At 38.5% G+C, this 27,753-nt stretch overlaps 3 protein-coding genes across 5 annotated transcripts; 1 reads left to right on the top strand and 2 right to left on the bottom strand.

Annotated features, from left to right (window-relative positions):
- Window positions 1-568: 568 nt before the first annotated feature.
- Window positions 569-7,775, top strand: LOC121974507 (NKAP family protein UM04995-like). Its single transcript, XM_042525605.1, has 4 exons — window positions 569-964; window positions 3,192-3,374; window positions 6,850-7,120; window positions 7,248-7,775. Exons 2-4 carry the CDS (start codon window positions 3,206-3,208, stop codon window positions 7,570-7,572), a joined length of 765 nt encoding a protein of 254 aa, XP_042381539.1. The 5' UTR covers window positions 569-964; window positions 3,192-3,205; the 3' UTR covers window positions 7,573-7,775.
- A 117-nt stretch (window positions 7,776-7,892) lies between these two features.
- On the bottom strand, window positions 7,893-8,746 carry LOC121974508 (putative calcium-binding protein CML19). The gene has a single exon (XM_042525606.1). The coding sequence runs from the start codon at window positions 8,567-8,569 to the stop codon at window positions 8,000-8,002; it is 570 nt and encodes a 189-aa protein (XP_042381540.1). The 5' UTR covers window positions 8,570-8,746; the 3' UTR covers window positions 7,893-7,999.
- Window positions 8,747-13,057: 4,311 nt separating this feature from the next.
- LOC121974505 lies at window positions 13,058-17,993 on the bottom strand. Of its 3 annotated transcripts, none has more exons than XM_042525602.1 (11): window positions 17,505-17,993; window positions 17,293-17,416; window positions 16,301-16,361; window positions 16,108-16,221; window positions 15,694-16,008; window positions 14,858-15,249; window positions 14,658-14,757; window positions 14,514-14,573; window positions 14,347-14,433; window positions 13,583-13,678; window positions 13,058-13,503 (listed from the first exon to the last, which is right to left on the bottom strand). In XM_042525602.1, exons 2-11 carry the CDS (start codon window positions 17,355-17,357, stop codon window positions 13,198-13,200), a joined length of 1,596 nt encoding a protein of 531 aa, XP_042381536.1. In that variant the 5' UTR covers window positions 17,358-17,416; window positions 17,505-17,993; the 3' UTR covers window positions 13,058-13,197. The 3 variants fall into 3 exon arrangements, with proteins under 3 accessions (XP_042381536.1, XP_042381535.1, XP_042381534.1); XM_042525601.1 differs by having other exon boundaries at window positions 13,583-13,705; window positions 17,608-17,978; XM_042525600.1 differs by having other exon boundaries at window positions 13,583-13,705; window positions 17,505-17,977.
- Window positions 17,994-27,753: the final 9,760 nt, after the last annotated feature.

Here is a 27,753-nt window from a genome sequence, read left to right as displayed (position 1 = left end):
ACGAACTTTTATCAAATCGAGCTTCAAATAATTGACAAGCGGTTTGATTCATTTATACCTCTACTAATAAACAAGATGTTACTTGAAGAAGTTGATATTTATCATCTATGGTCGATAGATGATGATAAAATAGCCGTTGAATAAATTATAATTTGATAGTAAAGAATAGATTTAAATATGAAAGGATGTTTAGGTCTAGAGATATTCATTAGAATTTGATGCACCGCCTCATATTAATATCCAACGACACTAGAAATGTATTCATTAGAATTTAAATCCAAAATAATTGGATTAGTTGAGATCTCAATTGTGTATTCAAAATTGAGCTCCATTCGGGCTTGTATTGGGTCAATTGGGTCAGAGTAGGTAGATTCAGGTGAACCAATCGGTTCAATTAATTGATTCTTTTAGTAAGGCGTGCTAATCTCAGTGCACTGTGATTTAGAAATTTTGAATCGGTCGGGTCCAATTAAGTAAGCTCAAGTGAACCAAACCGAACCCGACCAATTTATACAAGGAAAAAATAATAATATTAATAATAATAATAATAAGAACAAACTAGGTATTTATTTTTTGCCCCTTTCTCTTTCTCCCTTGCCCTCACCCTCACCCGACGACGTCCTCGTGATTTCTTCGCCGGAGCCGTTGGAAAGAACGACACCGCCGTCCTTTTTAGGAAAGTTTGTCTTCCTTCTCTCCGTTTTTGGGAATTGCGCGTGATCCTCCCTCTGTTTTTGGAAAGCTCGCCGCAGCCTATGGATTTGGAAAAGGATCCCCGGTGAAATCTACCGGAAACCAAGTCTTCACTCCCCCTACTAGTATCCGAGCCTTGTGAGACCTCGCCCGTGCGCATTTTATTCTGGGATCTGGTGCCTCCGTTGATCTTTCTCCTTCAGCGGCACCGCGAGGGAGTCGAAACAGGATATCCTTCCTTCCTTGACGGTGAATAGGATAGGGAATATTGGTAATCTTGCAATCAGTGCTGTTATCTTCTTTTGGCTTGACCTGATGTTTAGGGTTTTCTAGAGGTTTTGCTTTGAAATTCTATCTCAATGGATGTTCTTTTTACCCTTTTTTTTTTTAGTTTCACTGCGTGTGTTTATGGCTTATCTTGCATATCATGTTTATCGATTATATTCATACCTGTGTCTAATATGTTAGTTGCATCAATGATGCTGGCTTGGAATTGCTATTCTTATTTGATTATGCATGCTTAAAGTTGCCATCCTTATTTGATGTTGCTTGTTTAGAAATTGTTCTTATTATATCTTACTTGCTCTAACATGTCATTTGTGAAACACTTATCCTAACATGAAAGACTTGTAGTATAGTTATTATACATGGCGAGGTAGATGAGCAAGGATATGATGAGTGTTATATGCATTATGAACTTATCTGAGGTGCTTTTAGTCTGATGATTATGGAAAGCCCTATGAACATTGTAAATGGGATGCACAATAATTACTTAGTCAGGCTTGCTAATGCTTAACCGGGGTTACGTGACTTGAAGGATATTATAGGACATGTAATGATTTGGCTGTCAATACCTAATGGCGGGCACATTGTTTTAGAATATTGTGAGCCACTTGGGTCCTAATGGTTAAATTTTGTTGATGCCTAACTGGAAATCATGAGAGTCATGAGCTACTGTTAGAAATTATAGCACAATTTGATAACTTTTTATGATAGTCTTATAATTATTAAACTGCATAATAAATAGCCTACAGTTAATTAAATTTTTATATTTTACTGACCTGTCTAGATAAAAGTGAAAATTAACAAACTGATAAAAGAAATTTATGTATGAAGTGGTACTTATTACTTAAACATGCTAACTTGAGCACCAACTCTTGATGGATATCCATGAGTATAGCTTCCTGTTCAAATGGTATTGGTGAATCCAACTTTAGTTATAATCAAGTACTGTCTTTCCTTCACAGATATAATCAAGTACTAGCCATCAGTGCCTCACATGCATATTGCCTAATCAAGGCTCAATATTGTCTTGGGAAATACACACTCACCTGCAAATTGTTGTATGGTAGTCTACATTATTCAAGAAGTGATAAGCATGTACTTTGAAAGGATCATCTAACTTTTGCACTTTCCTTTGAGTGGCTTGGATACATACCTTAGTTTAAATCTGATATCATATAAGTATATTTCTTTGGTAATGTTTGGATATTTCTCCATGATATCAACAATAGATGCTTAGATGTGCTTTAGTACTCATTTTCTAATGATTATCAGACTTGTAGTTTGTGATTGGTATCAAAATTGGCTAGCCGAAAACTTTACCTATCATATCAGTAGAATTGGAACCAGAAAAAAAAAAACAAAAGCTAAGGAGCAAATGGCACAAAACAAAATAATTTATATTCTTTGAATATATAATTTTTTATTTAGTAAACTAATAATATCTTGTGTTATAAATATTTTTCTCATTAGTAGTTACAGTTCTTTAATTAAATTTTTATTAGATGTTACAATTTATCAGCTAATATAACTAGTTAAGAAACAGTACAAAGTAACTAAAAGTTGACTGAAGTGACTTAGTTCAGATAATCTGTTAGAATTTACCTGAAGGTGCTTAGTATCAATATATCAGGAAAATGTAATGGAATATAGTCTCTGTAAAAATAATTTGTAATTTCCTTAATTATAATTTTACTCTGATATTATACTCAATTTACATTTTGTTTAATAAAATTATGATTTTGGATCTTTAACAGTCAAGTCAAATTATTATTTGAATTAGTTATATTGTATGCACATCTAAATTTAACTAGAAAATGCTTGTCAACTTTTTTGAGGGAAAATTCAATACTTTTTTAGAAAATAAAAAAAAATAGAGTAAAAATTAAAAGGAGTAACAGAAAAGGTGAAGCACAAGAGTGGTGTTTAGACTCATTTTGTCTATCGAACTCAGCCAGTTAGAGGTGGGCATGTAACCTGAAGCCAATAAACCAAACCAAACCAAATTGAAAAATTCACCTTTTTCAATTTATCAATTTGGTTTTGGGTTGGAAAGTAGTTGATCATTTTAAGTTTGGTTTGGTTTTGGTTTGTGCCCTAATACAATTGATTAGCTATAAAGTTCCTGTTTAGATCTTGTGCTTCATTTTTTTTTAAAGAAATTTCTTCAGTCCCTACTTTATGTTGCATACATCTCATATAGCTATGTACTGCAGCCTGGGTGCATAACATGGATCTGGAGACAGAGAACCGTCTTGCTTCCTTATTAATGGAGGAAGCTAGGAGAATGCGTGTGGAAGCAGAAAAAGAAGGTGTCCAGGTTTACCTCCGTAAGCCCAATGTTAGAGGTCGGCCAAATTCACGTTTTCTAACTGCTACTGTTCATGGAGTACAACAAGGTTTGTTGCTCATCTGAATCAATCTAATTTAATTGTCCATGCTGTACTTACCTCATATAACCTCTATGATATATTGTCATGTTCATTGCAAAACTTGCCCGTGACTACAAAACAACTAAAATTTAGAATGGTTTCTTCATGTCAACGGAATCTGCTTAACTTTGGAAATTATAGAGTTGTGTGACTCGTGTTTTTCTGCATGTGCTTATCTATGGAGAATCGTTGTTTGATTCACGATGGCCTTCTACTACCTACATAAAAAATTGAAGTGGTTGTAGTCTTGTAGATTCATGGTATCTGATTCTAAGATTTGCACAGAGAAAGAAGACAAGATTAGATAGGATCTTCAAAATTTTCAAAGGTCAAGTATATCTATCATATTATCAATTTATTATTTTCTTACTCGAGATAAAATCTCAACCACAGCTCAAATTCAACTCATTCACATGTAACCTTGCAAATCTTCAGATCATCTGAACATAATACCAGTTTAATTTTATTGTGGTGAAAATCATAACAACTTGGAGATCCAGAACTAGGATAGACAGACTTTTGTAGGACAAGATACCTGTTCAATGGTTCACTGCTATTGAAAAGTGAAATTTGTTTGACTAAAACATTATCATTCAGTCTTAATAATATAAACCCTAAATGAGCTACTAAATGCTGCAATCAGCATTAATATAGTTTCCAAATCCGTTCATATAAGTTAAGTGGTGAAATAGGTAGCTGGGTTTTCATAGTCAATGAATCACCCCAAATGGCAGTAATGGACTATGGATCTGACATCACATAGCTGATCCAGCTAGTAAAGGGAAGGCCAATTGCTGATATATTCATTTAAGCAATTAAAAGTTAGTCTTTAAATTAATTCATTGATTAGTCTTTCTGATTCTTTTTTAGTAGTAGAATAGTATGGACAGGTCTCACACCTAGCATTGGTTAAGGCATTGCAGAATTTTTGTAAAATTATTTTCATAAAAATGATTATTTCTTTAATGACTTTCTCATCATTGAATTTGGTAAAGTTCTAGTGAAAAGGGTAAGCTCTGAGAAGAGGTTTAAAATCATTTTCAATCCCATATTGACACCAGTGGCTAGGACTCTATTGACTCATTTTCAACTAGCTTCATTTGTTTTATCTCCTAGTTAACCTAATTGCTTGAAAAATGAGAAAGTATCCATTTTATAGTCAATTGAGTTAATATCATGTAGAAATACTCTAAGGGTGCGTTTGGTTCAAGTTATTGTATATAACCTTGGTTATGTGATTACCAAGTAATCACATAACCAAGGTTATGAGTGAATAAAACATAACCTTAATCTTGTTTGGTTCAACTAGGTAATGGTATAATCTAACTTAGCATTTACTATATTACCCCTTGTTTAATTATATGATTAATTTTGTAGAATAAATTAAATTAAATTAATAATAATAATTATTATTATTATTATATTAATGAATAAGTTGATAATATATATAATAAATAAATAAAATTGATTTTATATAATAACATTGATTTGTCTCCATGGATTCGAGATCGAGCACGATTTTCCTGTGTCCTCCGGTGGGAGGCATCAACAATGAGAACGTCGCCATCGCCGATGGTGGCGTGTACTTCGACTCCTCTAGCCTCCGGAAGCAGACCAAGATTCCCAAGGCTTTTGTATTGGCCTCGGAGCGACCGGCAGGTCGCCATCGAGGAGCTCGACGCCCCGGTGGTGGACCTACATGGCTTCCTCCACGGCGACGAGGCGTCCACGCGGCGGGCGACAGAGCTTGTCTAGCTCACCTGCGAGCGCCACGACTTCTTCCAGGTGACCAACCACGGCGTCGCGGAGCAGCGCGTCCGTGACGCCATGGACTGCACCGACGCCTTCTTCAAGCTCGGAGGGAAGAGAAGGCATAGGCTTATATCCTGCTCTTCGAACCTGCTCTTCGAAGGGTATTCATCTGTGACGCCATGGACTGCACCGACGCCTTCTTCAAGCTCGGAGGGAAGAGAAGGCATAGGCTTATCTCCTGCTCTTGAAAGGGTATTTTTGGAAAAAAATATTAATAACTCTGGAATCGTAGAAAACCTAAGATTTCTAAGGTTTTCTGATTCCTGCTTCTATTCCCTAATTGCTGATGTGGAGGGAATGTTGCATTACCAGGTATCATCAATTACTTAAACCAAACAAGGTTATCGTTGATAACCAACTAAGGTTATCAGCGATAACCCCGAACCAAACACGCCCTAAGGTTTGCTATATATAGTCACATGCTTATATATTTATATTATATGGTCATTTTTATATCTAGCTATAACTAAGCAAAAACACATTAAATTTAGAGATACTTGGACTCAGGCATAGGTTATGTGGATGCAATAGGGTTAAGATGCCCTTCATGGATGCAACGAGTTTTATTGGTTTGGATCAATTTCATGCTCAATTTAGGTTCAGTCTCAGCTTCTACCTGGGGTTGAGGCATTTCTAAATTAAGCTGTTTCAGTTATTCACAGATTGGTTTTGATTTAGTTAATTGGGATGGAGAATATGATTGATCAACTGTGCTCTTTGTTTTTTTTTTCCATTGTGTCCGCATGAGATCTAGTGAGAGACAATGATCACATGACATCAAATGGTGAGAGTTGGAGGAGATGGTGAATGCCTTGGTGGCATCATGCATTGGCTCAATTATGAGCGAAGGGAGATTTGAGGAGCAATGACAAATTGAGCCAATCAGATAACAAGACAGAAAAAGAGAAAGAGGAGGAGGAAGAGGAAGAGCGAGAAATAAAAGATGATTTGTTCCTTTGTAGGGTGCGGACTCTTTCTAGATGTCATTTGAGTTCGTCTCACACATTATGGGCCAAAACAGAAGGTTGCATTTTGTGATATGGGTAAATTTTTCCCATGCCAACCTTCCTTTGATTTTGATCTCGTGTTGATCAATAATGCTCCAGCATGGTACTGTACTGCATTGCAGATGTGTCTCACTGTACCGTAGGTGTGGGTGTCCATATCCATGTGTGATTGTGAGCTTTCATGTCATACACTTAAGGGCGGAACACATTGCCTTTTGGGCTAGTATGCAGTTTTCTGGTGAAAACATCGAAAACACTAGGATGTTAAGCATGGAGACGTGACTTTGATTGTCTATGGTGTTCCCGTAGCTTATCTTGAAAAAGGAGTTAATGGCCAGCTAGTGCAAGTGGTATTTATATCATATTTTGCAGCATTCTGTTAAAATAGGTATACTATACCTAACATCTCAATTGATATTATTCCACCAAACTATACGTTTGTCCATTCAATTTTATGACTAAATGGTGAACCACATAGGCCTGTTGTTTATTTGCTATTTTCTTCTATGCCAATCTGCCCGTCTACATCTTAACCAACCCTTGACTCTAATACTAGTATGATGGATCATTGTATATCTATCATTTTTATGTCTATTAATTTTGTGGACACCATCTCTGTCCAGCAAATCGAGCTGTTGAGGTTTCTGAAATGTGGCGAGCTCGGGAAAAGGAGTTGGCATTGGAAGCTAAGCTCAACGGAAGATCAAAGCAATACACACACAAAGGAAGCAGCAGCGAGAAGCACCACTCAAGTTCACACCGTATCTCATCTAGCTCAAAGCACAATGAGAACAGCAAAACGCTCTCATATGCACCAAGTAAGCCAGATCCAGACGATTGTTCAGATAGAGATGGTCTTAGAGATGATGAAGTCGAAGAGTTTCTCCGCTTGAGGTTTGCAATTAACTCGCTATTTGCATTTATCTTATATACCTCAATTGTAGAAGCTGCATATGTAATTCATTAAGAAGAGATTTCATTGCTCATATCCTTGATTATCAAACAACTGGATGTTTGTCAGGGCAAAGCGGGGAAGAGGCGATGTAGGTTCCAGAATGGATGAAGCTGGTCCATATCCACCCCAAGCATATTCCAGACAAAATAACAACACAGATGATGTGCGGATGAAAGAAAATTGGGAAAGCCGTATCCTTGGCCCCGAGAAACCAGGTTTCCTTAGGCGTCATAGCTCACTCGATCGTGATTCTGATACAGACTCTAGGAAGCATGATACCAGTGGATCATGGAAATCACATTCCAAGAGTAGCAAATCAAAAGAAGAGAAATCAGGAAAAAGGAAAATGAAAGAGAAGAGATCTAAGCATCACAAGAAAAGCAGAAGATAAAAGTAATGTGTCGAGTTCAGCGAGGGGAAATGTAAGCTTAAGCCCATGCGGTTATTTTAGATTTCTTTTAAAACTTCAATGTAACCATCCTTTATGGCTGTCATAAAGTATGATAAAACTTAAATGGATAGTTCCATGTATGAAACGATGAAGTATGGCTTTGATTTGAGATAATCTATGCGTTCAAGCGATCAGAGGTCCTAGATCTCTTGCTCTTTTTTTCGTATGTTCTTGGTTGGTGGAACATTTTTTTGAGTTCAGATCCTTTCTCCCGAACTCCGATGTTCCGGACACTTTTGGCTTTTGTTGCGATATTTCACTGAGATTTCCAAAAAATGCCGATAAATTATATTTTTAATGCTATTAAATTACATTTTAACGGTTAACAATAAGCGAATGCTTGACGTCCGGTCAGACAGACTCGCACTCAATGCATCATGATCTTGAACTCGTCGAAGCTGAGTTCGCCGTCGCCGTTGAGGTCGAACGCCCGGATCATCGCCCCGCACTCCGCCACCGTCCTCAACTCCCCCAGCCTCCTCAGCATCCTCCGCAGGCTCCTCGCCGTGATACGCCGCTCCTCCTCCTCCTCGTGCTGCTTCCCCTGTACCGCGTACATCTCGAAGGCTTCCCTGAGATTCCTCCCCCGCTCCGCCTCCCCCTCCGCCTCCACCATCCGCACGAATTCCTCCACCCCCAGCATGCCGTCGCCGTCGGAGTCGCTCGACTCCACCGCCGCCGCCGCCTCCTCCGCCGACAGCTCCTCGCCCGCCGCCCGCATGCAGCTCCGCAGCTCGGAGGGAGAGATCTTGCCGTCGCCGTCCTCGTCGAAGTAGCGGAACACCCGCTCCATGTCGGCCGTCGCCGTCATGGTACTACTGCTACTAACGCGAGGCGGCTCGTCGTCCGCCGCTGCTAAGCCCACGTCACCCTGCTTCTTGGACTTGGGGGAGAGCTTGGACCATAAGCGGCCGAGAATTGGGAGATCTTTTGGCATGATGCGATCGAAAACTTACTCACTCGAGAACCGAGCAATCAAATATGATGGCACAGTAACAAGGGTCGATGCATGGAGATGTGCAGGAATTTATATATATATAGGAGGAGCAGCTGTGCAATCGGTGGGCGAGACCACTGGAATCTCCTCGCTGTTCCGCGTCGAGGAGGAAGATGAGGATGAGCAGGAAGCGGGTGGATTGCGGCGGGGGAATGGATGTAGACGATGACGTCATCCAGACGCCGACTGCATCCATTGACCATTGGGGAAGATTTCATCGACTTCCCTGTTTTGTTTTTAAAGTATTTTTTAATTTTATACCTCATAGTTTAAAATATTATAATATCCATTAGGGAAAGTAACTTAATAGTTTTTTTTTTTTTTTCAAAATGCTTCTTCTAAATTACTGTTAGACTTTCTTTTTAGGGAGAGAGCATTTTAATAATAAAAACAAAAAATATTAATATAAAAATTTTATCTTTTCTTTCTTTTGAAAAAAATTGAAAATCTTCTTTGTTATTATCAGTTGAGAGGGTTGTTGTCGGTCGTTATTTTTCCACGTTAACAATGCGGATTAGGGAGAGAAGGGCGTTGACTTTGGATGAGATTTGGAAACAGCGTGGAGAGCGTGGGGAAGACGTAAAGGAAGAGTCAAAACTGTCAAAGCAGGAAACGGCGTGAAGAAAATGAAGAAACACGGGTTTGGATTGGCAGTTAACAGGTTACAGTTTTTGTTAGTTTATTTTTTTATAATGAATTGGATTGCAATTTGACTTAATCATAAGTTACGACCGATATACAGTCGGATTGGCCAGTAACGGGGCATGCCGACCCATAAAAAATCGTGGAACGGCCAGCCCCGCCATCCTGGCGGGTGAAAAAAAAAAAACATCTCCAATTAAGATGATGGAGGGCGGATTAGATAGGAATATTCATCCAAAAAAAAATTTATAAAAAAATTGTAATTGATGCGACGATAGGAAGGAGTTTACTTGACACAAGTCAATTACGACTGTATAAATCAAAGTCAAGACGATCAATGACAGGATTTAAGTAATGTTCGACCGCACCCGAGAGGAAAATGGTTCATCGACCGATTGGAGGATCATTGTCTGGTCGGTCATCTGAGTAAACCAGTGTTTGGTTAACCTGGTCGACAGGAGAGCAAGCTGAGCAGGCCAAGACCTTGAGCCAAGTGGGCTACCCGTCCGGCTCGAGGTATGATATTGGTATTGTACACATAATGAACCGATAAAATAATAAAAAAGTAAAAGATAGATAATTAATAAGAGAAAGAAAAAATAAAGGAGAACATTCCATCTAGCATTAAATGAGAAGAAGCTAAGACAAAAATATCTTCGATCGGTAATTAATATCATTAAACATGGAAAGATTTAAAGTCATTGAGAATGATATAAAAGAATATGTTAGATATGAAGAAAAGTAAACTGAATCTCTATCCCTAGTATTTTCACTTTATCTTCTTCTATTATTTTTTTATTTTTAATTTGAACGTCGGAGGATCAACATCAAAAACTTCTTTCTTAATTTTGATTTTATTTTAAAGGAGTAAAATCTTCATCTAATAAGCGGAACCGTCATTTCCTTAACTTTCTAGCTTTATTTAATTGGATTCTTTCCTAAATAAATATTTATAGAAACTCCCTAATATAAATTTACTTCTTTTTTTTAATAACATGCTCTAAACTGATTAATCGGTGATCAATTTGATACTATAAAAATTTCTTACCGTTAACTAGATAAATCTCAAAGTACAAACGTCTCGTTGTAATCATCCCAATAGACGAAAATATCCTTAATGCATTATATTTGGGAATCCAATCGTGACATAAAAATTTTTATTCCTTTATTTTTTATTTTTATTTTTGATACATGTATTCAAACTTTCTCTACTTAATTATGATATGATCAATTCAATTCTATAAAAAATTTTCATCAACCATATGGATAAATCAAGGTGGCAAAAAGGTGAATACATTTGCCTCTAGCGCCCCCATCAATCCGTCCCAGGGTCAACACGGAGGAGGTAAATCACGGACGGCTACTAACCTTTGGAATAGTGACTAGCACATAAGGGAAGCATTTACTCGGCTTTGTTGAGATTCGAACCCCAGACCTCATGGTGGCAACACCACATGCGTTAACCACTAGACCCATCCGAGAGGATCCATATGGATAAATCAAGGAAGCACATATGGAAGCTCATCTTAACAATCAACATTCCCGGGCCCGCTATCCATTGAGGGAAAAATTTCTTACGGTACATCACGATTGAATCTCGAACTCCAGATAGCTTTAGAGGGTCTAACCACGATACCATGCCTAAAGGGTATAAATTTTTTTTATTTTTTTATAATTAGCATCATGTCTCTAGCTTAAACCGACTAATCCTCGGGGTGATTGGTCTGACTCTATGAATGTTTACCACCATCTACTAGGGTAAGTTGAGAAACAATTACAATGGACAGACAATCAATCGAACGTTCTTACGTCAATCGTCTATTAAGAAAAATTTATGTGTTAATTCACTAAGATTTGAATTCAATCCTTAAATACCTAAAATACTGAGAATGTGTTATGTTGTTATACCATTATTCTTGGATATTAAAAAAAATTACAAACAGACTCATTTAAAGGGATCATTCGGGATGATATTATTTTTTATCATCGACCAACTTCGAGAAGGAATAAGTTGGCATGGAGACACCTCACTATCAAGCATATGGTTCAAAAGTATCATTTAGAATGATATTTTTATTATCATCGGCCAATTTTAAAAAGGAACCAACAGACATAACACACATAAAAATAGTCGGAAGGCCAGTCCACATGTTGGCATTCGGATCATCTGTCCCTAACTCTGGTGTCCCTACATCTTATTGTCGATTGGACGATCATAACATCCGAGAGGGTGTCTATCCGAGAAGCCCGAGCGAGATTTAGGTCAGTTGAGTTGTAAGTCGGCCGAGCAATGTATCCGAGCGAGCTTGCAAGCGAGTGGATGGCCGAGCGAAGTAGCCGATCGGTCAAGTTGAGTCGGCCGAGTAAAGTTGTCGAGCGGGCGAGTGGAGAGGTTGATCGGGCAAGTGGCCAATCGAGAGAAGCAAACAGGCCGAGCGACTGAAGGAGCAGAGGAGTCTAAACGGAAAAAAGGATCGAGGCGGCCAGTGAGAGTCGTAGTTTTCTTGAAATAGATTCGCCCACCTCCGGCTATGCTTCGAGGCTCACTAGGGTCACCTATTTCTCAGGATACAACGGTTGACCGCGATTTCCATCAAGCACTGGTGGGTACGGCGATCTAAGTGACACCCAATTGCTATATAGTTAATGTGGTATGTGAATCAATATAAACCAACTAACATACTATAAAATTCTCAATATGAAATTAAAATCCCATTCACAATAAAAATTCTATCCTCTCCCACTTTTTTTCCATTCACACGCATTCAAACATTTACATCACTACTGCTTGAATGTAAGGGAGAGCATCTTGTTTGGATTTTTTTTATAAATCTAGCATAATAATATATGAAAATATATGTATAATATTCAAATTTGATTCGATCTAAGTGACACCCGAGCAATGTATCCGAGCGAGCTTGCAAGCGAGTGGATGGCCGAGCGAAGTAGCCAATCGGCCAAGTTGAGTCGGCCGAGTAAAGTTGTCAAGCGGGCGAGCGGAGAGGTTGATCGGGCAAGTGGCCAATCGAGAGAAGCAAACAGGCCGAGCGACTGAAGGAGCAGAGGAGTCTGAACGGAAAAAAGGATCGAGGCGGCCTGTGAGAGTCGTAGTTTTCTTGAAATAGATTCGTCCACCTCCGGCTATGCTTCGAGGCTCACTAGGGTCGCCTATTTCTCAGGATATAACGGTTGACCGCGATTTCCACCAAGCACTGGTGGGTACGGCGATCTAAGTGACACCCGGTTACTACATCCTTAATGTGGTATGTGAATCAATATAAACCAACTAACATATTTTATGAAATTCCCATTCACAATATAAATCTATCCTCTTCCACTTTTTTTCCATTCACACGCACTCAAACATTTACATCACTACTGCTTGAATGTAAGGGAGAGCATCTTGTTTGGATTTTTTATAAATCTAGCATAATAATATATGAAAATATATGTATGATATTCAAATTTGATTCGAACCTTGAAAATATGAATTATTCACTGTCGCATTATTCAAAATAAAATTCGAGCTCAAATTTAATTAATAAACCTTAATTCGAATATACACAGTTAAATTAAAATTATGTAAAAATAATAAAACTTTAATTCGAATTCAGCTTACTTACGAGCGACTTATGAATAATTAAATAAAATATTATGGGTATAAATTGGACTAAAAAAATTATCAAACATATTTTGAGTTCGGTTCAAATTTGATAATTTGGCAGATGAATCAAATATTGCAACCTATTCTAAACCATCAAGAAAAAGAAGGTAAAAAAAACTGACTTTGAAACAATCGACTTTCTCACACAACTTTGCAGCAGTTTATGGAGGGAAAAACTTACAAGAACACCACATGCACAAATACATTATTTGGATTTCTTCTATGATCGAAACACTACACAGCTTGCTTGCCTTTTCGACTCTCAGTATTTAGCTAAATCCGTATGCACAATGTATCTGAAGGACGACTTGAATGACGACCACTCGACGAACTTGTCAGGCTTCCTTCTGCAGCATGCTTGGATGGCCTTCCTGTTAGGATCAGAAACATGGCTGCAGATCATCTTGAGAAGGTCTAGGAGCTCCATACATGCATCTTTCGCGTAGTAATGCAAGATCTTCGGCAGCATGATCTTAGTCTCTTTCATGACACTAACGTTCGCTTGAATGAATTCAGCTCTCGCGATCTCTAGATCTTGGTGTATCGCCTTGGCACTATATGCGCGAAGCTGTGAAAAATGGTGTATAGCCGATTAGCGAAAAAGAATGATCTAGCTCATGTTGAAATTAGATAAGTGAGATTCTTACAGCAGGGTCTGAGGATGACCCGGAACAAATCGCAAAGTGAATAAGTGGCTCCACTCGGTCGAGTGCATATGGGTGTTTGTCTTTCGCTGATGGTAGCTTTGCAGAGAAAATTTTCGATAAGTACTGCAGGGATACATTAGGAAGTACTTGTAAGGATAAACTTGACACGAATATAGTAAATTTTTGTGAGAATTAAAGTCATCATAGATCAAGTGGCTCTTAAACAAAAACACTGATGTTATTAATCTTCAGTTTGATCATCAATGATACTCTCTTATCACATCTAAAGTAGCTTCTCAGCATCTATTCGAGTTAATGATTTAACTTTCGTAGTAGATTCGAAGTGATGATTTCCATTGACATAAAAACAGTTTGGACAATGTCAGAAAATTTAACTAATGAAGGTGTTTAATCTTGATTTGCAGACATTTGTGAAATTAACTAACAGTTTAGTTAAAAGAGGACTAAATAAAATTCTATAATTAGAATTTAGAACTACCAGCACTAGTTTAGTAAGCATTCTTGTTGTACTCATCATCAGTTCATAAGTAAATCAGTTCATACCTCATTGTTTGATTTAGATAAGTTGGTATTGTTTAACGAGTCTTAATTCCTCTTGAAAAGATATGCATTTATTCATCATTTCTACTAACAGAGGATATTTGACAGATGTTACTATCGTGCCAACCAGACGGCAAAATATACACTATCTTGATATTGAATAACTTGAGAAGAAAAAAAAGTGAAGAAAGATGAAGATATACCAAAGATGGTCGATGGAGTTGACATCCAAGAATAGAACTTTGAATGATAAATGCATTTACAGAATGCCCACCAATATTGTAAGCTGCCTGAGATGCATTTATTTTTTCAGAGATTTAGAAGTTCATCCACTAGAAACCACAGTCATTAGAAAAAGCATGATGCACACCTTGAGTATTGAGTAAGTGCCTTTTATGTTATTCTCCCGAAGGCCGTATGCTAGAAGAGCCTGTTATACGAAACGAATTATTTCGAAACAATCACCACATGAAACAAATACTTAGCCTATCCCAAGTGAAGGTAGTAGACATACATGCATTACTAGTGCATTGTGGATGTTGATCCAAAATGCGAGCTGCTCTTCGCGTGTCATCTTTTTGGGGTCTATAGTTTCAAGACGCCGAATCAGCGACCTAAGAGAAATGGAGTGAAATTAAGCAGGTAGGAATGTTGTTCTGTCATGTTACTTCTTTTTGTACATTGCTTTTGATGTTGTTGGAGTTGACTAATTACCTGAAAATATTCAGCTTGTGGGATGCATACTTAAATCTTTCACCGTTGATGCGTATTTGGGGAATTTCTATCATACTACTATACGGACTCTTTTTATCTTTGTAAGACCCGTATCTGGTGTTCCTTTCTGTAGCTTCACAACGGAATCTAGGACTCCAATTATCACCTGGATCCCTTGTAGAAAGTGTGCTTGAAGATGATACTGAAGGTGTAGGTGAATCCACTAGATCGATATTGTGAAATGTTGGACTTGCAAGTTTACAATAAATAGCAGAAATGCATCTCAGGATTTCTTCAGAAAGTTTACAAGAAATCTCAGGCACATGATCCATAACTGATGTACCAAGATGATCTGCGAGACTGCGGTGACCTGAGACGTAACACGCTGAATCCTGCAATGCAACATGAATCAGAGCAATGTTATGGATCTTCCAAATGTGACTGCATAATTTATCATAAATGAGAACCGAATATCCATAGCCTACATGCTCACAAAGACAAAACAAGATGACAAAGAACTTAAACTTGCCCGAGAACTTAGAAATAAAGCATTTTTTATACATAAAAACAAGAAATGCATCACATTTATAAACGAAGAACTCAAATTGCATACGATACCAAATATAAACAAGGTATCCCATGTTAGAGTACATTGGAATGCATAATGTGAGTTGAAGCAATGAAAACAAACGCGTATTTTTTAATTCATATATATGATGGTGACGAGTGATACTAACATTTCAAAGAACGTAAAAAGTTGAAATGAATTGTACTGTGATGAAACTTGTATAAAGAATTGCATCATTAGCATGAAACTAACAAAAAGATAAGCATACATGAGATTGCTCTTTACGGCCAAAGTTGAAGGGAACTTCCTCAATCTTCTTGAGAGATTTAGTTTGGCAGTCTTTGTCAAACAGAACTTCTAGTTTGGCAGCATCATTTGTTTCATATTGTTTCCAAAGTTCAGCATATTGACCTACCCTTCCAGCATTGGATTGTGTATTCGGTTTGCGGTCGTAGTGCGTGGAAATAGGGGAACCAAATAGATATTGGTCAAATGCAGTTCGATATAGTGAAAGCAGGTGCCTTTCCAATTGTATTACTTCCAGCTCAAGAGTGGAGATTTCTCTAGCCAATTCGGCTGCGGACTGCATGGCATGCTTATCAATGTCAATCAACAATCAAATGGTGGAGCAGAAACGTATACAATCATCCAGACCTCTTTTCGATGAGAAAAGACGACCAACCTTGCTAACTGAAGTAACTCCAGAACCAGTAGATGTAGTGGATGTTCTACTTGATGCCACATCTTGGAAGCTAAAAGATTTTCCATAATCGAGTCTTGTTCCAAACCGAGCATCCTGCATGATAATCAATTGTCCTCATTAATTTCGCTTTGATTGGACAAAGACTAAAGAGAATAGCTTTGATTGGACTTACAGAATTGTGATATGAAAGGCGCGGTGATAAATTTAACACATCTTCTCCCACTCCAGATACACTGAAATTTGGCACCGATTACAGCAAGAAGATTTAGCCGTTAGAGGAAGAATCAATATAGAGGTTCCAAATTCAGAAAGAGACCATAAATGCTAAAAGTTACAGAACAAAAGTACAGAATGCAAACATTTCTGCATACTTCAGCACATATATAGTTGATTTTGTTGCAGAAGAATGAATGCTAAGTAAAACCATTTTATCGACAAACTCTTATGATCACTGCCAGGGAATTAGAATGATGTATAACAGAAACAAACAAGTTATTGTCACAATGTACGAGTAACCATAAATATCACTCAAATGAGTTAAGGACTAAACCAGACAGAAGATGAGCTAGAGTGAATTAAGGGCGATGTTAATCCAGAAGAGATGATAGAGACAGAGAAGATCCAATCAACATCAAAGTATGTGTGGAAGCAACATCAAAGTATGGATCAAGTAACTTTCAAGAATTCCAATCAACAACTTAACAGTAGAATTCAGATGTTCAGGAACTTAGTGATGTATGGAAGCAACATCAAAGTATGGATCAAGTAACTCTTGTAAACCACATCAGAAGGCCAAAGGTTGAAAGTATCCACAAACTTTCTCATATAAGTCAACCAGATATACTAGCAACAATCATATGCAACAAAGACTTTGTAAAAAAGTAACATCAGTGCTCCATTGAAGCTCATGACTGAACCAAGTTTTTGCCCCTTTGGCTCCAAGTACTCTACAGAAGATCCTACAGATTTAATTCTATTATTGCTGTCCCACTGTGCAAGTTCATTGAGGACTTCCTCTTTGCAACATCAAAAAGAAGAAGAACGAGAAAGAAAACCTTACAAACTCAAAACACTAAACAATTCATCCCCCATCATACTTTTCCCCATCAAATTGTGCACCAAAAAGGAAAGCAGATGCATGTATTTTTTTCTCAAATCAATTACCTACGACAATGCCTCTGCCTGGTAGAACCAGCCGAAAATCGACTACTGATGCGAGGTGTATCCATGCCGTCTCTGACAAATTCCGTCGATCACTTGGTGTTCATATGCCAAACGTCTTACAATCCTGCACAACACAAGTAAATGCCGGTATTTCACATGTAAAAGGACAAAACACACTAATCCACATGCTATAAAACAAAAATCCAGCGAACATGACAGTATTTCTCTCATCATCTCATTTAATTTCTCCCCTCAATCGCAAGCACCAAGAAGAGGAGGAGCAAGAACCAAACATGCAGAGCAATAATACTCCACCTCATTTAAAGATGCCTCCTTCCCATGTGAATCATTGAATTGAACAGCTGAATCTATAGCAGAAAAGAAAGCCGAGCTTCCCCTAAGGCCTAAGAAGTCAAGGACGAGGAGTAGGAGGAGAAGCAAACAAAGAGCATGACGCTGGAAGATGGCACCACTGAGGACAACGATGGGTTAACGAGGCAGAAACAACCCATGATTTATAGAAACTGCAAGCATGCTTCGAGACAACCGAAGCATTAGAAAATGAGAAGTGCGCAATAAATTATTGAACTCAATGGATCTGCAGCAACAACAACAACATTATATGACACCATCACTTTTGATGGCCACCATTAGGTGAGAAAGAATCAAGTTGTTTTGCTGGGGACGGCGTGGTTTACTTTAGAGGAGTAGACGAAGCAGTAAAGCTTTAGAAGGACAACTAACAACTTAACTTTAATCACTAACAATATCTACAATCATCGGCTACGACTAAATCTCCGAATCTTCCTAAAAAGAACAAGTTTTGACGAGCTGTAGTAGATTGATACTTAGATTTGGTAATCCAGCGTGGTAAATTAGTAACAGAGGTTTAATCTACTGTACTGATCATCAACAGTACACGTGTTGTGTCAGCGATATTGCTGAAAATTAAAACTTTTTTTTAGTAAAATCTGTGAAGAACAGCTCGTCTCTGTGTCTGCATTTGATGTCTTCTCCTGAATTTATATACAGAGAGAACAAAACTAGTCCAGCCAAAAGCAGGAAAAGAAAAGGAGAAAGAGATTGTTGACCTGATTTGACGATTAGATGCTCTCACCGACACATTCATAAGCAGTTTACTGATCGGATTCCAATTAGATCATAACAAACTATATATATTAAGAGCACAAACATAGAAATGTCCTCGTTAATGTTCAATATATAGACATGATCTTTGGATTGTTCTTGAGGTGAAAGATACTTAATTAGATGCTGTGTTAATATATAATCAGCAGATTAATGCGGGTGCCTCACACCTCTCATTCATTAACTAACAACTAGTGTACAAGAAAGGTAAAATATTTAATATCATCTGGAAAAGAGATAAAAGGTATAATATTGCAAACCAAAAATACGGGAGGAGAATCGATGCATGAACCATGCACAGTGAAAATTATTTTGTAGTTAAAATAATAATAATGAGAAATGGTTTTTTTTACTGATCTGCCGACACGGTAAAGGTGTTGTTGGGGACGAAGATTCCAAGAAAGGCAAAGGCAAAGGCTGCAGAGATCCGAGTGTCACGTCAGAGTAATGAATTCAACACACTTGGCGTCGAGTAAATTTCACGGTGGGCTTCTATGAACTTAATTCATAGTGAATTAAACTATTTTTTAAAAAATATATAATTGTTTATTTTTAATTTTTAATTTTTAATTTATTTATTCATTTCACTCAGGAAAATGAAATGCAGCAGCAGGATGTAATTGTCGTTATCTCACTAATTAAATCTAGCATCCGTGATGCGGATCAACATCGGGAATATTTAGGTGGCATTTGATTCGTTTTTTAAGAATCAAAATGAGCATGTATTAAGAAATGAGAATAAAAATAATAATATTATGAAATGAGAATTGTATAATTATAGATATCTTTTTAAAAATAATATTTGATTAATTAGATATTTTTTATTATAATAAATTAATTTTTTTTATTTTGATAGGAAAATAAGAAAAAAAAATTAGATAGGAGAGAAAGTTAAATATAAGGAAAAAAAATATGAGAGAGAAAAAGATAGAGAATGTATAATAAAAGAAAATAGAGAGAGAGTAAGTATTGCAAGCGTCAGGCACTCTTCCAGCTGATCCAGCCCGTGGGGGCAACAGAGAGAGTAAGTATTGCAACAAAAGGCGAAACCCTCGCCCCCAGGGCCCCCACCGACCAGACCCACGATCATTGTGAGGGAGGTAAATTGCAGCACCCGAGCTAACATGGGACGGACCGGGTGGGATACAGGGATAGGGGATTTATTCCCCTGTTGCCATTGAGTTTCGACCCAGCGGCCTCATTGCAGCAACCTCTGCCCCATGTCATCTCGGATGACCCACGGGGTCAAGAGAGAGAGTAAGTATTTGAGCAAAAAGGTGGAACCGCCACCCTAGCGGCCCCCTGAGCCTGGCCCCTCAGGATTTCAGAGGGAGTAAATCACGGTGAGTGCTGGGCTGGAAAGTTGACTGGGGTCTTAGGAGTTTTTGACCAGCAGACCAGGAATATTATTCCCGTGTGCAACTGGCGACCCTCGACCTTTGGCCATTTGAGCAAACAACCAGGCAACTTACCAGCTGATCCAGCCCGTGGGGGCAAGAGAGAGAGAGTAAGTATGACATTAGAGATTAAGGAGAGAGAAAGTGGAATGAAAGAGAATAAGGAGAGAAAAAATATTATGACAGAGAAAATACGATGGGAGACAGAATAAAGAGAGAAAAAGTGTAATGAGAAAAAATTTTAAAAAAAAAGAGTATGATAAGAAAGATTAAGGAGAGAGAAAGTGTGATGAGAGAGAATGATGAAAGCGAAAGTGGAATGATAACGTATATGTGATGAAAGAGAAAGCGTAATGAGAGATAATGATGAGAAAGAAAGTGTGATGAGAGAGAATGAAGAGAGAGAAAATATTATGGGAGAGAGTGGAGAGAGAGAAAGTGTGATGAAAGAAAGTATGTGATGGAAGAGAATGCGTAATGAAAAAGAAAAAGATAGAGAAAGTGTGATTAGAGAGATTGAGAAAAGAGAAAATATGATGGAGAGAATGAGGAAAGAGAAAGTATAATGAGAGAGAACAGGAAGAGAGAAAGTGATATGAAAAAAAATTTGAACAAATATATTAAATGTATTTTCATTCAAAATAATTTAGATAATATCTAAACTTTTGGATATGGTGAAACTTAAGGGAAGAGGTAGGGATGACAACAGGGCGGTTTCGGACCAAGTTTGGCCAATCCCAACACCTGTCTCGTCAGAAAAAATGAATCCGAACCCGGATCCACCCCGCCTACTTTTTCAACTCGCCCCACCCCAAACCGACTCAAAACCCGACAACTTCGAGGCGAGTTAGACCCCCCAATCCGCTAATCTTTAAGATATATATATACACTCAGCAGTAAAAATCTGTGAAGATCAGTTAAAAAGTAATAGTAAATAGTAACAGTAGTAGCAAAATAAAGTAGCAAAAGCAGTAAATAGAGTAGGTAATAACAACAGTATATAGTCAGTAATGTTTATACTTTTTTTTATGTACAGGTCTAGGGCTTGTTGCTTCCTTACTTCTTTCTAATGTCTTCTAGTGAGCCTCACTTGTAAAAGATCTACAAGAAGGTCAATGCCCCGGCTATGTAAGAATATGACTATTTCATTTTCACCCTTTCTAAGCTAGCACAGATCTTAGCTTAGCTTACTTATCTTTTACAGTTACCGTTCACCATCATGTTACTTAGAAAATAACTGAAGAAGACCTTAAAGGTAAATAAGAAAAAAGGCTAATAACTAGACAGACTCATCTTAAGAAGTAGTACGTACTTGTATACAGACAAGTAATCTTACATAGATAGAACTAGTGCAAGATACAAAAATCTTACAGACTGCTTTTTACATAGAACTAGTGGTAGATAATAGCTAATATACATGATAATTTTATAGATAGAATAATTTACAGAAATCTTACATAGGTAGATAACATATAGGATAATTTTATAGACAGAATAATTTATAGAAATCTTACATACTGCTCTTATGCTAAAAACTTACAAAACTATCACTAGGAGAACACTTGAGCAAAGGAGAGAAGTGATTGCTTCATGTCCTTGGAAGTAGAAGAGGGGAGAGGTTACTTCAGAGAGAAGGAAAGTTTTCTTGCAAGAGAAGGAAAACATCAAGAAAAGAGAGGGCTTGTTGGAATGACAAACAGGTGAGGAGATAATGGAGGGCCTTTGTTTCAGAATGGAAGACAAGTGGTAAAAAGGGAGGAGGTAAAGGAGGACTGGTGGCAGAAAAAAGAGGAGTTTCTGCTTTTAGCTTTTAGGAATGGAAGGCGGGTGGCAGATAAGGAGGATAGCTTAGGATAGGAGGTACTATTTAGTTGAGTGGAGTTACTATAGAGTGAGTTGAATTTTTAGAGGTCGATTATGTTATCTATATTTTATTCTCCTATGGAATTCAAAGATAGAGCTTGTGAGCTTGACGCTTGGGTTGGTGCTCTGTGTCTGGCTAGGGTAGCCCGGTAGGCTCTGGATGAAAGTACTGAACTTGCTAGCTATTTGTTACATATTCTTTCTGTCTTATTTTGATAATGATGAAACAGAGTAGTATGCTAAGTAGTAAAGTTGAATGAAAAAAATCTAGTACCCATTTCCTTTGATCAGTAAATTTTCTCGGTGAAAGATTCTCCTACCAGAAAATAATTGTCTGAGTCTTTAATTTTGTCTCAGCCCCAATGTGTTCCTTGGACAAAGGCACGCCAATGTTTGAGTTGATCAGCAAAAGAGGGAGGAGCTTCCCAATCAAAGTCTAGGTCGGATGGGTAGTCTTCTAGTTCTGCTTGATAACCACCAACCTCATTAACGTCAGGTTGTGTAAATAGTTGTAAATCATGATTACCAAACAGCACAGTTTTGATAGAGAAAGTACAAACCTTTCTTGGTCTGTCCATAATCCTATAAGAAGTCACCAAAGTTAATCACAAATAGTTTATGCAGTAGTCTAGATAATATATCAGCTAATGAGTTATTAACTCTTTTATGTGCTTCAATTGTATTCTTAAGCCTTTGTTAATTATACTATCTGTAAATTTGAGCCAACGCTTAGTACCAAGGTCTTTCCTAATGTGTTTTGTCTACTGACTATATTTTACAATGACTTCACAATCTGCTCTACTAGTGATTTCTTGTTTGTTACAGATAAATAATCTAAAAGCCTCTAAACAATAGATTACTACTAAGATTTCGTAATCGAGTGATGTTAAATGTCCTTTTTCTTGGTATTTTCCAGAGGCATACCTACATAAGTTTTCAACTGCTTTAAATTTATATTTAGATATTTTTTGATAGAGAATGCCTCCCCAACCGATTTTACATCCGTCTATTTTAATAACTAAGTAGTCAGAATCCAGAAGTAAGGTTAGTTTTGAAATAGTTTTAACTAATTGTTTAATCTGTTGTACTAAGGTTATATCTTGTTGATTAAAATATTTTTGTCCTGTCAAAGATGTCTTATTGTATAAAAGTCTACTAATTTTTCTATATCCTTAAGGTAAGGTCTCGCATAGTTTAGTAGACCTAAAAATGCTCGTAAAGTCTTAGTATCTTCCATTTTATCAGGAAAAGTAAGGATTTTTGCAGAGATATGAGGTTGTAATGTTATTTGTCCTTGCCCTATTGCAGCTCCTAAGAATTCTATATGTGTTTATACTAATTTTATTTTCTTTCTAGAAATGATAAGACCATGTTGTTCAAATAAATTTAAAGAAAAATATGTAAATGAGCGTAATGTATTGGAGTAATTTGGGTACCTTAGGTTTTGATATTTGAATAAAAATTTAAGTTAGGTTTATTGTTGTATTTGGTATGCATTGTGAGTATGCAGGATACATGTACAACAAGAAAAGTCCAAGTGTGATCTTGACTAGGGGTGGGCATAATTCGGTTCAAACCGGAAAAACCGACCGAACCGAAAATTTTCGATTTTTTTTTTTCGGTTTTTTCGGGGTTTCGGCCGGTTTCGGTTTAAGTTTTTAAAAATTCTGTTATTTGGTTCGGTTTCCGGTTTTGACTCCCAAAAAACCGAAAAAACCAAACCGACCGTATTATACTTAAAACATTATTTTTATGGATATTGGATCATACAAGTGGGTTAGTTTCTAATCATTTATAATATAATAGCATAATCAAATTATATATTTATATTTACTTATTGTTACCGGATAACAAAATTTTAGTATTACTTTAAATTCATAATTATTTTAATAAATTGATAGTTTTTCTTGGTCTCTAAACTAATATTTGTAGTAGCACAAAATCAATTTAATTCATTGTATAAACCGTATATAACCGACCGTATAAACCGGACCGTATTACAATAAAAACTGAACCGAACCGTAATAAAATGGTTTGGTTTTGGATCAAAAATCTTTAAAATAGAAACCGAAAAACTAAAACCGTAGTAAGGTAAAACCAGACCAAACCGGCCGATGTCCACCCCTAATCTTGACAAAGGAGAAAAGTCCAAGGATGAGTCTTGGCGGTATAAGTCCAAGCATGTAGTCTTGGCAACGTAAGTCCAAGTGTGACTTGGCAATGGACAAAGTCCCGGAGGTGCGACCTCTTGGCAAATTAAGACTCGACAACAATGACAAGGCCGATGGAAGCTCCAGAAGGCAAGACGTGAAGGATGGGGAGGCATCCGAGGGACGCAAGGCTAATGGAGGAAGCTAGAAGGCTAGGTCTAGGTTGGTCGGGCGAGAACGAGTGCTGAGTGAATGTACTCGGGGTAAAATCTTAGAATTAGGGTCTACTGTAGCAGTACTATAGCAGTCGACTGGTTGTTTCATCAGTCGACTGGTGCAGTCGACTAGGAGCGAACAGAGGGCTGGTATCGAGCCGTTGGGCTGCAACGGTAGAATTTCCATGAAGGGCAGTCGACTGCATGTTTTGGCAGTCGACTGGTAGGCGGGATGTTCCAACCCATGGCCTATATAACTAAGCATTGAAAGTTTGTTTAAAGTTGACGAAATTAGTGGTGGTTAACCCTAATTAGAGTCTCCAAGTGCCCAAGTGATCTAGCGTGCTTGTACGAGGTTGTGGCGAGGTTTCTCCACCCACAAGGAGCTACGTAAGCTAGCCGAAAGTTCTCTGGGGAATCATCCACCGATGGATCGGGATCGTCCACCTTACAGACAGCCGTGGAGTAGGAGCTTTATCTCCGAACCACGTTAAATCAACGTGTTAGGTTTGCTTTCTATTGTTAGTATTTGTATTTTGTTTTCCGCTGCGTACTAACAAGTGTAGGAAGTCACGATTTGGGTGAGACGCTATTCACCCCCTCTAGCGGTGTTAAGGTCCCTACAAGTGGTATCAGAGCTAGGTGAGCACTTATTGGACTAATCGCCAAGAGAGCAGCTAGAGGAAGAAGATGGAGTCGGAGGGACCTCTTGGATGGGACATCCGAATCCCACCTCCATACGAGCGCAAGGACTTCGACTATTGGAGGAAGCGCATGGAGATGTGGTTCCAAATGAATTGGAACTAATGGATTGTGTTGGAGGAACCGTTTAAAGCTCCAACGGACAAGAAGGGAAAGTGTCTCCGACGTCGATATTGGACCGATGAGCAAAGGGAGCATTCAGAGACGGACAAGGAGGTAACTAGAATTTTAATTAATTTATTACCTCCTAATGCGATATTGAATGTAGGTGAATACGAGAATGCAAGTGACCTTTGGAAAAAGGTAATTGCACTTCATGAGAGTCCTACACAAATCCAAGAAGAGGAGGAACCCAAGGAGAAGGACTCATTAGTCCAAGAAGAGAAGGACCAATCGAATGTTGACACGAGTTCAACATCCGAGAAGGAGAAGGAAGATGAGGAGGTATCATCCACATCTTCAAGGGAGGAAGAAGTGGAACCGTCCATATCTTCAAGTGAAGAGGAAGAAGAGCAATCCAAGGAAGAGGAGATCTTGGAAGCTCAACCCTCCACCTCAACTACCAAGAAGAGCAAAAAGGACCACATCAAATGTTTTGAGTGTGGTAAGATGGGGCACTACAAGAGTAGGTGTCCTTCGCTCAAGAAGATAAAGGAGGTAAATCCTAAACTCACTAAAGTTAATTTAGAAACTAATATGAGTTGTAGGAAGAAGAAGGAAAAGAAGCACATTAGGTGTTTTACATGTGGTGAGTGGGGTCACTACCACACAAAGTACCCAAGGAGAAGAGAGTTCAAGAAATTGGCGCACTTGAAGAAATGGGAAAAGAAGAGGAGCGCAAGTCAATGGAGAGCTTCAAAGGTAAAAGGGAAGGTAATCCCTATTTTGAAGCTTAATACAAGTTCTAATTCTTATATGCTTATTAGAAATAATATATATTATTACCCAAGCATAATCATGGATTTAGGTATAATGATAGGAATAGGGTTAACACGGTAGATAACCCTAAGAAATCATATACTAAGGGTAGACCTATTAAGACCCAAACAACTTTGCCTAAGGGAAGGAAAGTGGGTGAAAACCTAAGCATTAATCCCAAGAAAGGGAGACATATACCTAGGAAGGTGGGTAGGTCTAGGCATGTCCAAGGTGGACATGTTGACTTTAGGGTTAAAACCCTAGAATTAGAAAATCAAGCATTGAAGGTAAAGCTTGAGGAAATGAAGAAAGTCCTAGAAGGTTCATTATTGGATCTAAAGGACTTGACATGTATTTGGGTGGTCAAAGACCCAAAAATGTCAAATTAGGTCCCTCCAAGACCAAAAGGAGGTCAAGTGCTAAGGTAGCACATGACATTAGTAAGGGAGGTGTGACCAAGGAAAAGAGAGAGTCATCTAAGGCCAATAAAAAGGAGTCTGCTAGGGTGACATATAATTATGGCAAGAATGAGGTGACAAAGGTTAAGGACAAGAAGAAATTAACCAAATACAAGGTGTCTAAGGTTAAGAAAGTGAGTTTTGTAGGCCAAGTGTCACCCGAGGTACACCGAAGTGGCCTAACCATAGTAGATGAGTCACCAAGGGAGGTGACTAAGGTTAAGATTCCTAAAGTTAGGAAGAACCTTTGGGACCCATGGTAAATGGGTTATCAAATGCGTCAAGTGGTTAGGAGACGGACTTAAGTCTCTAACATGTTGGTGCATTATCCCTCAGGTCAAGGTTGACCTGGTTAACCAAGCTGAGTCTTGGTTTGGGTTTAGATGTTTGACAATAAGATACTGATTGAAGGAGAGTCAAGTAGGTCAAGGTTGACCGGATACTTGACTGGAAAGTCCTAGTGAGTGAAGCTAGGCAGAAGGAAATCCTGGTGAGTGAAGTCAGGTGAAAGTCCTAGTGAGTGAAGCTAGGCAGATGGAAAACCCTAGTGAGTGAAGCTAGGTGAAAGTCCTGGTGAGTGAAGCCAGGCAAGGGAAATTCAGATGGATCAAGGATGATCGGACATCTGGTGTTGGGAAGTCCAAGTAGGTCAAAGGGATTGACCGGATACTTGGCACAGAGAAAAGTCCAAGTGGGTCAAAGGGATTGACCGGACACTTGGTGGGAAGTCCAAGTAGGTCAAAGGGATTGACCGGATACTTGGCACAGAGAAAAGTCCAAGTGGGTCAAAGGGATTGACCGGACACTTGGTGGGAAGTCCTGGCAGGTCAAGAGAGTGACCAGATGCTAGGCATGACATACCAACAGGTCAAGGTTGACCGGATGTTGGTTTGGGAGGTTTGGGACTTGGTTTTGGGCAAAAACCAAGTACCGGATCGATCAGTGGATCGATCCAGGAGCTGGATCGATCAGTGGATCGATCCAGCTTTTCCTAGCGAACAGAGAGCCTCTGGATCGATCCGTGGATCGATCCAGATGTCCCAATCGATCAGTGGATCGATTGGGACGCGGCTGCTTCGCGCGATAAGCGCTGGATCGATCCATGGATCGATCCAGGCGTTTTTCCCAGAGCACAGAGGCGCTCTGGATCGATCCAAAGCCTCCCCGATCGATTGGGAACATTCGAATCGATCGGGATCCGACCGTTGGCGTCGATAAAGGCCGCAGGCGCACGATTCCTTCGGTATCACTTCTCCGATTCACTCCAGCTCTTCGCCAGCTCCTCTACAGCACTCTCCAAGCTCGTGATCGCCAGTTCTTGAAGGTTCTTGGAAGCTTTCCAAGTCAAGAGGCGGATCAAAGCCAAGAGGAAGAAGTTAGGGTTAGGGTTTTTACTGCACATCTTGTAAGCTTTTGCTTATCTTGTATTTCCCTTTCTTCTTCTTGTACTGAGAGTATTGTAGGGCTTCTCCGCCCTTGGTAGTTACCATAAAGGAGTGTTATTCATAGTGGAGGGTGTGTGCGTTGGTGTGGATCCTTGGATTAGTCACCTCTTGTGAGGTGGATACCAAGTAAACCAACTTTGTTAGCGTTTGTTTTTGTTTCTTTGTAT

This window comes from Zingiber officinale, chromosome 4B (genome assembly GCF_018446385.1).
Source record: "Zingiber officinale cultivar Zhangliang chromosome 4B, Zo_v1.1, whole genome shotgun sequence".
Lineage (NCBI taxonomy): Eukaryota > Viridiplantae > Streptophyta > Magnoliopsida > Zingiberales > Zingiberaceae > Zingiber > Zingiber officinale.
The sequence above is the reverse complement of the archived record's forward strand: the minus strand, read 5'-3'. Positions and strand labels throughout refer to the sequence as shown.

Excerpts from the sequence above, each read along its gene's own strand:
- LOC121974507 (XM_042525605.1), top strand. The coding sequence starts at position 3,206 with ATGGATCTGGAGACAGAGAACCGTCTTGCTTCCTTATTAATGGAGGAA. Across the intron at positions 3,375-6,849 it reads TGTTCATGGAGTACAACAAG|CAAATCGAGCTGTTGAGGTT; the intron begins GTTTGTTGCTCA and ends ATCTCTGTCCAG. Across the intron at positions 7,121-7,247 it reads GAAGAGTTTCTCCGCTTGAG|GGCAAAGCGGGGAAGAGGCG; the intron begins GTTTGCAATTAA and ends GATGTTTGTCAG.
- LOC121974508 (XM_042525606.1), bottom strand. The coding sequence starts at position 8,569 with ATGCCAAAAGATCTCCCAATTCTCGGCCGCTTATGGTCCAAGCTCTCC.
- LOC121974505 (XM_042525601.1), bottom strand. The coding sequence starts at position 17,357 with ATGGATACACCTCGCATCAGTAGTCGATTTTCGGCTGGTTCTACCAGG. Across the intron at positions 16,222-16,300 it reads GCCTTTCATATCACAATTCT|GATGCTCGGTTTGGAACAAG; the intron begins GTAAGTCCAATC and ends ATTATCATGCAG. Across the intron at positions 15,250-15,693 it reads GCCGTAAAGAGCAATCTCAT|GATTCAGCGTGTTACGTCTC; the intron begins GTATGCTTATCT and ends GTTGCATTGCAG.